At 40.4% G+C, this 14,134-nt stretch overlaps 1 protein-coding gene across 5 annotated transcripts in view; it reads right to left on the reverse strand.

Moving 5' to 3' along the window:
• The window catches only part of ATM (ATM serine/threonine kinase), a 76,912-nt gene that overhangs the window by 56,178 nt on the left and 6,600 nt on the right, over positions 1 to 14,134 (reverse strand). For 4 of the 5 annotated variants that reach the window (XM_083849845.1, XM_083849844.1, XM_083849842.1 and 1 more), the window contains exons 6-13: positions 8,002 to 8,167; positions 7,477 to 7,715; positions 6,501 to 6,664; positions 5,973 to 6,136; positions 4,241 to 4,612; positions 3,497 to 3,691; positions 3,057 to 3,152; positions 1,830 to 2,055 (exon numbers count right to left, since the gene is read on the reverse strand). In XM_083849845.1, the coding sequence (XP_083705971.1) occupies positions 1,830 to 2,055; positions 3,057 to 3,152; positions 3,497 to 3,691; positions 4,241 to 4,612; positions 5,973 to 6,136; positions 6,501 to 6,664; positions 7,477 to 7,715; positions 8,002 to 8,167 (1,622 nt within the window). Of the gene's footprint in view, positions 1 to 1,829; positions 2,056 to 3,056; positions 3,153 to 3,496; positions 3,692 to 4,240; positions 4,613 to 5,972; positions 6,137 to 6,500; positions 6,665 to 7,476; positions 7,716 to 8,001; positions 8,168 to 14,134 lie in introns of those variants that run through there. The other variant, XM_083849846.1, reaches the window with a different exon arrangement.

The raw sequence follows: 14,134 nt of genomic DNA on the forward strand, positions 1-14,134 counted from the left end.
AGTGTTCTGCATCTTGCATTTGTCTTAGGTCCCTAGCAAGTCCTTTTGGCTCTCCACGTTATAATATTCTCTGCATCTCTCATGGCCCTTACACCTCCCTCCTTCACAATAGTTTAAATTCTCCCTCTCCTTTAGGTTCCATCATAGTAATAATTTCAGCTCTCCTCATGTGTAAGGAGTCAGGGAGTCAGAGAGCGGTTGTGGCGGAGCTAAGCTGCCCAGCCGAGTAAAACCACCACATCAGGACAAGAGAGAGCATGAGCCTAGTCATGGACTACCACACATTCCTACCACTGCCTCTTGCTATCTTAGTAAATTCATAAGTTTCTTCTTAGCAGTAACAAACAAATGGCATATAGGGTTGTGAATGCATGCAAATCTACTGCAGGAACATTCTGGAGACCCCTTTTTTACCTGTCTAAATTACTTGGATCAAAGAAGAAGAAAGAGCAGATGAATATTTTTACTTTCTCTGGGAGAGAGACCAAAGAGGATTTGTTATCACATTCTTTAAAAATATGTATCTATAAAAAGATGGAGAAACTCATGCATACACACTGTTTACATATGCGAAACCAGGAAGAGGTTTTACAGTGCCTAACTGACATGCCTTGTTTCAAACCTTTGCACTGCCTCTTTTGTCTCACCAAATATTATAGGACCTTAACAACAAGTTGCCAAGGAGGCACAGCACTGTATCAAAATCAAAGCTAGCCTGTCAAAGGAGCTGGAAACTTAAAAAGCCTGCTGCTTTTGTCTTCATCAACTTTTCACACCATTAGGCTTTGGCTCTTCTTCTGCAAGTCAAGATTTTTCTCCAACGGAAAGATCCTGTTGTTTCAACAAGTGGAAGATATAAAATGGATCACAGGATAATCCAGGTTCAAACAGACCTCAGGAGGTCTCTGGTCCAACCTCCTACCCACAGCAGACCAGCTCTGATGTCAGATCAGGTTACTCTGGGCTTGATACAGTCAGAGCTTGAAAAGCTCCAAGGATGAAAACTACACAATCTCTCTGCACAAGCTGTGGCACTGCTTGACTGTCCTCAAGCTATAACACTTTCCTTGCACCAGTGTGACTTTCTTGTTTCAGCTTATGCCTGCTGTCCCCGACCCTCCTGCAATGCACCACTGTGATGAGCCAGGCCATGTCTTCCAGATAACTTTATAGGCACTGGGAGACTCCCTCAAAGCCTGTTAGGTCCCCCCAGAGCCATCCCTGCTCCAGGCTGAACAAGCCCAGCTCCCTCTGTGTCTGCTCACAGCTCAAGTGCTTTAGCCCTTAATCACCTCAGTGGCCTTCACTGAATGCACCAAGTGTCTTGTCCTGGGAGGCCCAAAACTGGATGCAGCATTCTAGACACAGAGGGCACCAAGAAGAGGAGAATGATCATCTGCTTTGAGCACTGGCTGTGCTCTTGTTAATACAGCCTGTATTTGCAGCTTTCTCTGCTTTTACACTGCTGCCTTTTTACAAAACCTATGTGAGACCTCTGTGCCTCAGGCAACCTTGGTTGAAAACTGGCAAGAGCTTAAAGCATTACAGGGGCACAGAAGTTGAAGCAAACATCTCAAGAAGTAGTGTAACAAAAATTTATGTAGCAACTTCTACACAGCCTGTAAAGTAGCTTCCTACATACTTGAGGAAATTACAGTTTGCCAATGATGTACAAAAGCAGACTTCTGTTTCATATTATTGAAGACAGTTTGTAAAATGTTTGCAGTTCATTTTTAGCAACGAAAGAAATGAAAATCTCTATACTTTTCCTTGAAAATATATTGTTTGGGAGCACACCTATAAGGATGCAACAGTAATTTCTAACTTACCTCAGGAGCATAGCTACTTAAAAGCTTTTCTGACATTGTTGAAAGGCAGTACTCCAGTGTTTCCCTAAGATTTTGGTTGATGGCAAGTCTCGAACCAGTCACATTTTTATCTGCAACGTTTACTGCAAAGTTAGTGAAAATATCCATTTCATCAAATGTTGTCTGTAGATACAGCTCTTCAACATCAGAAAAATCGCTTTCTTCTTTTCCTTGGAAGTGCTGCACACTTGAAGAAGAGACATTGTTTTTACTTTAGCAGCCAATATATGAACACAAGTCCTTAACACTATTATTTAAATGTTAAAAAAGAGGCAAAATAAAATTTTTAAATTTAAAATTTTAACTTCTGTTAAAAAGTTAATGAAACTGGTGAATCTTTTATTTCTGAGGTGACTTTCACCATGGAATGGATACTTACCATTTCAGCTCTGTCTGAAGAAACTACAAGTAAAAATAAAGCCTGTATATGCATCATAAGTTCTACTGCAGCTCACGTACCAACAATTGGTTTGTGTTGAGATAGCTGACATCAATCTACTTCACATAATTGCAGCATAAATTCACAAGAAGCCTGAAACTAATGTTTTTATCTTTCATTACAAGAAGTTATACACACTTTAATTTCATTAAGAGGAAGCTGGATATAGTCCAGGAGCTCAAACATATGCATCAGAGAAAGATGCAACAGCATTCTTAGAATGACTCCAAGAGACTTGAGTAACTTGTAACTGGGGCCACAAATACTGAGTAGCCTCAGGACACAGAAATTAATCACCTAACCTTTACAGATTTCCTCTGATTTTCATGAAAAATCCTAAAGTATATGCTTCCTTTACAATGGAAGTTAATGTTAACAAGCATGAATATATATTTGTATAAAGTTACAAATTATTTGAAAAATATGATATTATGGAGTTAAAAGTATCTAATGCATTTGTGTGTAAAGAGACAAATATTTAGCTGTATTGCTTGAGAAACTTATTCCTCCTAAGATATTTTGTTCAGTACATGAATCTTTGACTGTCAGCAACATCTGCTAATATTTCAACATCTGCTTAGAGCATCTTAACAAATAGCAAAAACTCTTATTTTTATGGGGTACTGACAATGTTGTACAGAAAGATGCAAAAGAGCTCAAGGAACATTTATGCATTTCATTGTCTCTGCTTGATAAAATAGCAAATATAAGAAGCATAAATATTTATAATGATTGATTTAAAAACATACCATTTAGCATCATTTTGGAAAAAAATCATAGCAGCTCTACAGTTCTTCATTGTAAGGCTCACAAGAATTTTTTGTATCATAAGATGAGGAAAATCACTGAAAAAAAAAAAAGAAAACTATTTTGAATTATTTTGTATTTTTTTTCAATCAGACATGCTCTTGGGATTCCTGTAGTGTGCACAAACACTGACAAGATTCAATGTGTACCTTCAAAGTGGCTTAAATTTTCACTTAAGATTTCTAACACATACTTCCTGTATGTGCTATGCTATGGGTAGATGACTAAACTATGTCCCCAAAAATGATATCCTACAGTAAGCTTAAAAAACCTAACTCTACCAAAGCAGTACCATCATACGGTTCTGCAAATCCACCTTCCCCTGAACAGTCTTCTGCATTACAGGGCAAGTTTACATAAAATTATGCCACGAAGACTCTACCTGCAGAGCACAGGAGGCAACTTCAGACATTCTTCCATTTCTTCCTCCAAACAGCAGGACAGTACCCATTTCATTATTGCCTCCTTTAATACAGAAACCAGATTTCTTTCACAATTACTCTGATCCATTCCTATGTCCAAATTTTCTGGCACTGAATAGGCAGACATCAGTAATGCTAAACAACATACTGCAGAACTGTAATAAAAAAAGGAACAGAGGGCATTTATGAGAAAAAAACAAATGGGTATTTGAGAGAGCAAAGTCAGTATTTTTGCACTTTTAGGGAGCATCAAATGCACAAACAACTTAATAGCATACATACTAGAAAACTCCTTTATTAGAACCTGCATTTTTAAAAGCCATATTTTTGCTAATACAGATGTTTCCTGTTTATTTTAAAGACTGTTTCCGGACACTAATTTCAGAATCAAATATATATTTAGAAGAAATCATACTTTTTAACTTTGAAAAACCAACCACATCTCTTTCAGTCTGATTTTACATTTTTAGTCAGATTTAACATTTAAAAAATGATTGCCTCTCCTCTTCCACCTCTGCTTTTACACTTATGCACATATTTACATCAGTTTCAAATGCTTAAAACACAGATGTGGCTAGTTCTTAACTACAAATGCAGCCGCAAAAACAACAATAATAATACTTTGAATAATGCACTGGTTTTGGTTACATAGTAAAAAGCATTGTGAATCAGACATGAAATAATATCTTTGCTTCCCGTTTTACCTTGAAGGCTTCAATGGAGGTCCTGAAAATATCTTCCAAAGTTCTTTATCTGTTACAACAAGGTTTCCTTGAATCATAGCTCCAAGTAACCCAAAGCTCTCCACTTCAATTTGCTGAAAACTTATGCTACGAATGGTAAGAGACCAAACTTTTGCCCAGGTTCTCTTGAGCTCTAACTTGTAGGTGCTTTTCAAATCAGTTTTCTGGTTTTGACACAAAGCTACCTCTTTAAGACACTTCAGCACATAAGGGGTCCTTTCTCCACGTCGCTGCTGAGGCAGTAACTGGTGAAGTATATTGAGTAAGGGAGGTAGCTCGCAGTTAGGAAGACTCATGGGATACTTTGATAGTAATCGAGTTGTAATCTGTAACCTTGAAAACACAATGTGAAGCAATCAATATGAAGCATACATAAATGTGTCTTCAAAAGTTAATGAACACTGTATTCTCTGATTGCCCTTTCACATTTTTATTTTCTAGTATTCAGCTGATTTGTTTATCATCAAAGGTTAAAGATTCAGCAGTTCTACTTTTTCACTTGGGAAGTCTGCCTGTCTAGCCTCACTACCACTAAAAGTTTCTTACAAGCTGACTTCATTGGCTTCTGAACATGAAAAAAAAAATTCAGACAAGAAAATTATTTTTGTCCTTCCGCTAGACTAGCTTGTTACACACTCTGACTCAGGAAGTGACTTCCAGGAAGAAACTACATAAAAATGACAACACTCAGCAAATATGAAAATCAAGATTCATCAAATGAACAAAAAGTTAAGCTGAGAATGGTGAATTTTGAAAGCATTTTGTTCATATCAATGGATGCAACTCTATAGTACTTCTTGGAGACTGCTACCTCTCCTCAGAACAGTGGGCTAACTTATCAGTCAGGTCCTAAACAGTCACTTTGTCTCAAGAGTGAGCATTAAACACACACCTTGCCGCTGCTCACAACCCAATTCACAAACAGCTAGAGTTCTAGTATCCTATACAGCAATTTCCAAGAAAAGTAAAAAAGGGAGGAACGGTGTAAAAAAGGGAGGAACAGTGATAGCAAAATCATTTAGTGTAATCTACTGAAGCTAAAAAGTCAACATTCTTGAGCTTAGGACTACGTTGGTAAGTCCTGGAAAATCCTAGGTATCTCTACTCTCTGCTAGATTCTTTCGCCTGTGGCAGCCAGTGGAAGATTATGAACAGTTCAGAAGTCCCTAATGTCAACAAAAATTCACCTTCATTGGTGTCCAAGCTAAGATGCCAGGCCGTGCACTTCAACAGTTTTTAGGCAAGGTACTAAGGCAAACTGCGAGAAGTAGTTCAGAACAGCCTAACTGTTAATGGTTGCTGTTCCATGACCCAGCCAGCTTAAGGCAGCAGTAAACCTCAACTTCATTTCCTAATACTCATGAGCTGGATGACACATTCACTTACATGAAGACTGGTAATATCTAGCACAAAAGACAGATAAAAAATAAGAGGCTGTAATATGTTATGCACTGCAACACAATTTACCAGATGCCATTTGTTATTCCTCAGAAAACCATACGTATCAAAATTTTAAAGCAAGAGTGCCAAAACCACTACTCGCTACTTTCCAAATGCTGTGATAATCTAAGCTTACTGCTTAGATATACAGCACGTGCAGACACCTAATTTGAAAGCACAACGTATTCAGGAAAATAATTTAACTTATTAAGATGTCTGTAGTGGTATTTGTTTCATGTAAAGATGTTATTACCAAGGTATGACATCAAAATCCTTCTGTGATCTTTGCAGGTTTTCTCGAATTACCTCCCAGTCTAGTTCAATCCTCCTGCGCTTGCTTGGTACTGTTTCATCACTGGACTGCGAAATGGTATACGACTGGGTAACTTCCAGAACTTTTGTATCCTCTGTAAATACCTTCATGAAGAGAAATTAGAAAGTAAACAAAAAAGAAAAATTGAAATGTCAAACTAAACTGGTCCATTTTTACTGTTTAAAGCCTCTTATGAGGCAATTAAGTGGTATTAGTTATAATTTCTTATTGCAACAGAGTTTATGCTTCCATTCTAATACGAAACACTAGTGAAAAATAGTATAATTTAAAAGTCCAAACACTTCTAACCTGCACAAAAACTAAAAACTAACACAACAGAGCACAGAAAAGGAACTAATACTTCAGTAAATGATCTTTAGGAAGTGTTAAAGACATATTACTTTAAAAAGGAAAATGTACAATACCATAAGTATATACATCAAATTTATATTCAGATAAAAATGTTACCTGATGACAAATATCAGCCATTAATCCAATCAAATTTTCCTTCACAGCAGTAGTTCTTGAGCCTGAAGAATACCTTCCTCTACTGCCTATGAGATTTATTTCATTCACCAGCAAATCATATAGGTTATGTAAGATACTTTGCCATTTTTTAGAGTCATATGCACCTGTACATGCAAGAAAAATTAAAAGATAACATGTGCCACTCACTTCATACAATATATAAACCTACTTAGACAATAAAAAATATAGCAAAAATCAGAGCAGAGCACACAAAACAACAAATGCAGGCCTGCAGAATAAGTCTTATAATGGAGAATGAATGAAGTAAAAAAGTGAAAAAACTTAAAAGATAACTTAATCATAGTATATAAGCATAGGGAAGAATTTTGAAATATTCAATTCTTTATCTAACTAGAAAGACTACAATGAAATGCAGTGGGTAAGCTATTGTATTGACTAATAGTAAACTCTTTGCCATTTGTAGTCAGTCAAAAATAACCATCTTTTTAAAAAAATAATGATGCTATAACCAAACTAGGCCATTACAGGCAAACAGAAATTACTGAGTGATGTTTTCTGGCCAGTATTATATAGTAAGTCAGACTGCAATCATTTCCTAACACTCATGAGTATATGATACATATGGCAATCTAAATTCAATCTGAACTACTATTCCCTTTGCCAAAGACTTTGTGCTTTGATTTAGTAATAACTTTAGGATAAAAACAACCAAACTTTACAGGACTTAATACAATTAATGCATACAATTTGCACACAGCGCATACAAATTGAAATTGTAATGCATACAATTTGAAAACTCATTTTCAGTGTAGATCTGTAGAATAAAACTACTGGCAAGTAATCATCATTTCCATCAGCATTTCCAAGACTCGGTAACAAAATTCAGAAAACTAGCACAATAATTTGAGCTATCACATACAGTGCTAGAAATAAAACAGGGAGCTTTCAATAGTACCTTTTTCCTGAGATTTTGCACCCTTTGGATGATGCATATGAACTTGGAGACGAAATAACTCAATTATTGATTCCTTCAAGGAATCTTTTGGTCTATACTGAGTCCATACATAAAGCACTGTAGGCAAAATTTCTTCTCCAATTTTACAAATCCGTTTGCGACAGTTAACAGCAAATGTATTGAAGAAGATATTCATTGCTGCAATAATATGATCCAGGCCCGCAATATTTCTGTCTTGCCTGCAATATAAACCAAAGACTCAAACTTCCAGAATGAATAATCATACTTCTTTTCACACAAATTATTTAAAAGTAAATACTAGCATGTAACTCTAATCTGAATGTTATTTGCCTAACAAGTGCAGAAGTTATTAATAAAGAATTTATTAAAAGCGTTCAAAGACAGAACAATGAAATATGTCTAAAGAGGATTACCTGCTACTACTCGAGTTTAATCCAAAATACTTTAAATAGTTATTATCTATAAAAGCAGGTATTAACATAAAAAGGAACACTTGCAACATACCTCGCACACTGCATTGCTCTTGAAAAGAAGTTAAACACATCACATTTCAACTCATCAGTCTGGAAGCAATATCCCCTCATTAGCGTGTGAATTATCCTAGCCACCAAGACTCTATTCATCTTCCCAGAAGGTGTAAGGTAAAATTGTCCATACAGCATCAGCAGATCTGCAAATGTATTTTGAAAGTATATGTAATAGTGTGGAGATGTTATAAATACACAATTATACATATACAGATATATATTTAAGACGTACATTTAAGACATATTTAAGAAGATTAAATTAAAATGATTACATTAAAAATGCTGGAAGCAAAATATTACATTAAATATACATAAACCAATTAAATTAAATATACATAAACCACCAAATATCACATTAAATACACATAAACCACCTTTCTGAATTCAGCTGTATGTCATTATCCACTAAAGTTAACCAGGAAAAAAAAAAGAGAGAGAGAGAAAATGAATGTGGTCTTGTCTGCACTGGAAGTAAAGTTATATTCATTCTGAGCCGGGATAAAATCTGTTTTGTGTTACACAGAGCAAAGTGGCTACAGCCACGTGGCCAACTTTCACAACTACTTCTACATTCAACTCTTTCCACTCTACATTGACTGCTTAGAGCAGTGGGCTCCATTTTCTGTGGAATACACAATAAAAGTACTCAGAAGCAATTTACAGTTACAAATACATTAACAAAGAATTTGGTGCAGCAGCAACAGGTCAACAGATCAGAGCAATTGGTACTGAGGCTCCCCGTATTTCCTTCAGAAGCAGTTCAGATAGTTTACTCCAGACCCCAGAGCCACACATCCATACTTTGCATTCATTTAAAAAATTTTCTGAGGGAAAGGTCCCTTCCAAAGACTTTTGCTTTCTTATCTCAAGGCCCATTTAAAATCACCACACCGTCCTTCCGTGAGCATCATGCATATCAGAGTAGCACATCACTGATCCACCATCATTGTAAGTTTAACATGACAAACACAAATGCCTTATTACTATTTGCTTCATGCCATCTTCAAATGACATGATACTGTCCCTCAGTCCTCAAATGGAGAGTAGCCACTGCAAACATCCACACCAGGAATACTGGCTCAGTCCTATGACTTTAGTAGCTGTGCTGGGAGGACGCTTTGAAAGAATGGGCATCCACCTCTCTCAGGCCTCCTTTTCTCTAATAAGATATAAAGCCAGAATGATCTTTTGGGAATCCCAGCCACTATGACTGCTTGGCTCACAGTCATGCTCTGAGCTCATATAGTCCTTGGGATGCAGAATGACCAATTACCACAAAACTTCCCAATGGAAGGGGAACCACTGGGGCCTTCTGTCAAGAACTGGCCCCATACTTTCACCACCCTTGAATGAACTTCAGGAGTCTGCAGATTTGTTCACCAGACTGACTATCACCTAGATGAGCCTGACAAAACCCAACTCTACTAGCGAGTAGTTCGTCAGTTTAGGGTGAACGAGCTCTCGACAGTCAGGATCAAGGCCTCTGAGGTGTTCAAAATATCTTGAATACTCCATGCATGGAGTATCAATGACTTCATCCAGAGTTTTGATCTCAGCTGAACTATGAAGAAGCCAGCTCAGGACAACTACAAAAAAACTGCAAGGGCTACTGTTTCACTGTCGTGCAGGCCTTGGTAGATTTATGAACATCTTGGCAGGGTCCTGCCAAATGCCACCTTCACCAGGTCTTTCATAACTCGGGCCTCTTACTCAAAAGCGATACCAACACATTCTTCCCAAGCAGGCATAGGGCCATTTGCAGCACTCAGGTGACTGTATCATGGGAATCAGGGTTGCCTCATAGCCCTACATTACTGGGTCACAAACCTTTAAGCTGGAGACAACAGTGCCAACACCTGATTTAACCGTGTCTCTTCTACATAAAGGGTGGAAATGGAATGTGCATCAGTGATCTCACTGCAAGATGATGGACCCTCAGCAAGAAACTTGAAGCCAGCATTTCCAATGCTCTCAAAACTGGGAGTCCTACACAATTGCAATTGCACAGCAGCTCAAGGCCACAATAGCCCAAAGCTCCCTAACCCGGGGGGGATTTCTGTACTGAAACCTCCTCAGGTTGGGAAACCACTCCTGCTGTCACACCCACAGAGCACTTTCTGGCTGAACTCTATTCACAACAACTCTCTGTGCTCCCTGCTGACCTCCCCTCAAAGAACACGCACAGAAGGGAAGCAGACAGATTTACGCAAAGCCAAGAATCTGAAGAAGAGTAAGACTTGCGGCAAAACAAGCTAGTCAACAAAAAGCATTAAAAAAAAAAGAAAATTTGATCCCACATCACCAGCTGGTCTGATCTCATAGCTGAGCTTGCTTCAAGGAGGCTGGACTAGGAATCTGGGATGATGAACTACTCTCTGCTTCTGTGATTCCCTGGGAAAGCCAATACAGCCATAACATACACAGAGATCAACAGGTAAGAAGGTAAATACTGCATACGATTTTTTAAAAATCAAGATCTGAATATAGGAAAGGGATAAGTATAACAGCCAGCGATACAATCCATCTTCTGGAAGCCATCAGGGTCTACTGAAAACTAACATTAACAAAATCTTATTAACCTGACCAAACTAAACAAGCAGGCACAACACCTCCATTCATGGAGATACAAAAGCCTAAATTGTAAAAATCATCTCTAAACCCTGCTGTCATGCACCATCCTCCTAGCTCTACTTAAAACACTTGGATAGACACTTTGTGAACCAGTCCCCCACACAAGTCATTGGAGCAGTTGCAGTCCCCTTCACTTTTTGACTTGTCTTTTTTCTCCAAGTCCAATAGGTTGCACATCAGTCACTGCTTAAGAGCATTGTCTACTGTCTTTTCATACTGAAACTGCTACTCCTGCCACCTCTCTAGACTTTCACGTTCCCAAGCCTCCGTCAAGCCTCATCTAAGTGAGCCAAGACCCTTCATGATCCTTTCAAACACAGCTTTCATGCTGTCCTCCATCTCCTCTTCCCACTCTTATCCACCACTTATCCTCAGGGTACTCATCTTCCCAACCTGGAAGTCTAGAACGAGGAGCAGAAGAACCCCCCCACACACAGTTCAGGTGGAAACAGTTAGAGACCTGCTGCTTCACCTGGACTGTCACTAGTCCATGGGGCCAGATGGGATCTACCCGAGGGTGCTGACAGAGTTGGCGGATGTGATTGCTGGGCCGGCTTCCATCATCTATCGGCGGTCATGGTCATCCAGACAGGTCCCAGGTGACTTGAGACTTGCTAATGTAACACCCACCTATAAGGGTCGTAAGAAGGAACCAGGAAACTACAGGCCTGTCAGCCTGACCTCGGTGCCAGGAAAGGTGATGGAACAGGTCATCTTGAATGCAATCACACTATGTATGCAGGACTGCCGGGGGATCAGGCCCAGTCAGCATGGGTTCCTGCAAGGCAAGTCCTGCCTGACCAACCTCATCTTCTTCTCCTATGATCGGGTGACCACCTGGTAGATGACGGAAAGGCTGTTGACGTAGTCTACCTAGACTTCAGCAAGGCCTTTGACACAGTCTCCCACAGTGGTCTCCTGGAGAAGCCGGCAGCCCATGGCTTGGACAGGTACGCTCTTTGCTGGGTTAAAAACTGGATGGACAGCCGGGCCCAGAGAGCGGTGGTGAATGGAGTGAAATCCAGCTGGCGACCCATCACCAGCAGTGTTCCCCAGGGGTCGGTGTTGGGGCCCATCCTCTTTAATATCTTTGTTGATGATTTGGATGAGGGAATTGTGCACACCCTCAGTAAGTTTGCAGAGGACACCAAGTTGGGGGGAAGCGTTGATCTGCTGGAGGGTAGAAAGGCCCTGCAGAGGGACAGTATAGGTCGATGGGCAGAGGCCAATGGGATGAGGTTCAACATGGCTAAATGCCGGGTCCCGCACTTTGGCCACAACAACCCCATGCAGTGCTACAGGCTTGGGGGAGTGACTGGAAAGCTGTGCAGAGGAAAAGGATCTGATGTCGATGCTCGCCTGAACATGAGCCAGCAGCGTGCCCACGTGGCCAAGAAAGCCAATCGCATCCTGGTTTGTATCAGGAATAGTGTAACCAGCAGGACCAGGGAAGTGATCGTCCCCCTGTACTCTGCTCTGGTGAGGCTGCACCTCGAGTACTGCGTTCAGGTTTGGACCCTCACTATAAGAACATCGAGGCCCTGGAACGTGTCCAGAGAAGGGCTATGATGCCGGTGAAGGGCCTGGAACACAAGTCCTATGAGGAGTGGCTGAGGGAACTGGGGTTGTTTAGTCTGGAGAAGAGGAGGCTCAGGGAAAACCCTATTGTTCCCCCCAACTACCTGAAAGGAAGGTGTGGGGAGCTGGGGGTCAGCTTCTTCTCACAGGTGACTAGTGATAGATCTAGAGGCAACAGCCTCAAGTTGTGCCAGGAGAGGTTTAGGTTGGAAATGAGGAGACATTTCTTCTCAGAAAGAGCAGTCAGGCATTGGAACAGGTTGCTCAGGGAGGTGGTGGAGTCACTGTCGCTGGGGGTGTTTAAGGAAAGGCTGGACCTGGCACTTAGGGATGTGATCGGTGACATTGGTGGTAGGGTGATGGTTGGACCAGCTGACCTTGAAGGTCTTTTCCAACCTTAATGATTCTATGATTCTTCGTGCTGCTTCAGGCCTGTGGTGTTGCAAAAACATCTCAGAGAAGCCTGCAACAATGTGAGGACAACATTGGGGGTGGACGACCTATGTGAAGAGGCAGGGAAAAGAGGCTGCTGAAGAAGAGATCTTCTGCAGATTCTTCTGAAGAACAGAAAGTCTGTTGGTCCTTGCATATGTGACAATGCATGGTTCTGTTGTTTATTGCCATTCTTCCCACAGTTCTCAGGCTATCAAGGACAGTTCTCTGTAGATAGCAGTAACACTGGGATAGATCCATCTCTGCCTTAACTCCTACAATAGACAGGTGAAGTCAAGCCCTGAAAACTAACTTCAGCAGCAGGGGGTGGCACAGCAAACAGAGCGTCAGGGTATTGAGATTACTTAAGATTAAGATTACCTAAGAAGAAGAGTAGTTTGTTAAGCAACAGGAGAATAGAGAAGCCTCCTTGGTAATATCAATCGTTCCTTTGCATTGGTTTTTTTTCTTTATTAGAGATTTAGCTACTATTTAGGACATTTTCCAGCCTCCTTTCCTGAAACTGTGGGCAATAAAAAATGTCAGTCCTGTTTCTTAAGGCTTGGGGATCACAGAGTGGTTCGAAGGGACCTCTGGAAGCCATCTGGTCCAATACCCTCCTCAAGCAGGGACACCCAGAGCAGCTTGTCCAAAACCACATGCAGGCAGCTTTTGAACATCTCCAAGGAAGGAGACCTGACAACCCCTCTAGGCAATCTCTGCCTGTGCTCCATCACCTTCAATGCCATGAAGACACTTCCTGGCATTCATATGGAACCACTTGCATTTAAGTTTGTGCCCACTGCCCCTTGTCTTGTCCCTGGGCACCACTGAAAAGAGCCTGGTTTCACCCTCTTTGCGCCCTTGCTTCAGGCATTTGTATACACTATAGGATACCCCTGAGCCTTCTCCTCTTCAGGCTAAACAGTCACAGTTCAATCACAATCCTCATATGAGATGTTCCAGTCCCTCAATCATCTTCATGGTCCTTTGTTGGACTCTGTCCAGTTATGTCCATGTCTCCCTTGACTTGACCACCCTTCACCTTCATACGTATTTATCACCTGCTGGACAGGATTCCAAACGACAGCTTTCCATTTTTGCTGATTGCCAACAATTAGGCAAGAACCATTAGAAAACACACCATATTACTAACCTTTTGAAAATCTGTTATATTTCAGGGCTTGAGCATATGGTAATACTTTGGGTGGCACCCCAGAAATCACGATGTTTGGGCCAATCCATCAACTCCTCCAGCAAGCCCAAGCATGCCTCCTTGCCCTTATGAGCCCACTGGGTTATTAAGGCTGCCCATTTATTCCAAGTATCACTTGGTACATAGTAAGTCAAAGGCATTTCTCCTTTTGTCACACAGTGAAGGACCAGCAGAAGGGCCAGAAACATTTCTGATTTCATTTCCAGTATTTCAAATACAGCCCAGATTCATTCACAGATGGGTAACATTTCTT

The sequence above is a fragment of the Anser anser genome, assembly GCF_964211835.1.
Source record: "Anser anser genome assembly, chromosome: 1".
Classification (NCBI taxonomy): Eukaryota; Metazoa; Chordata; class Aves; order Anseriformes; family Anatidae; genus Anser; species Anser anser.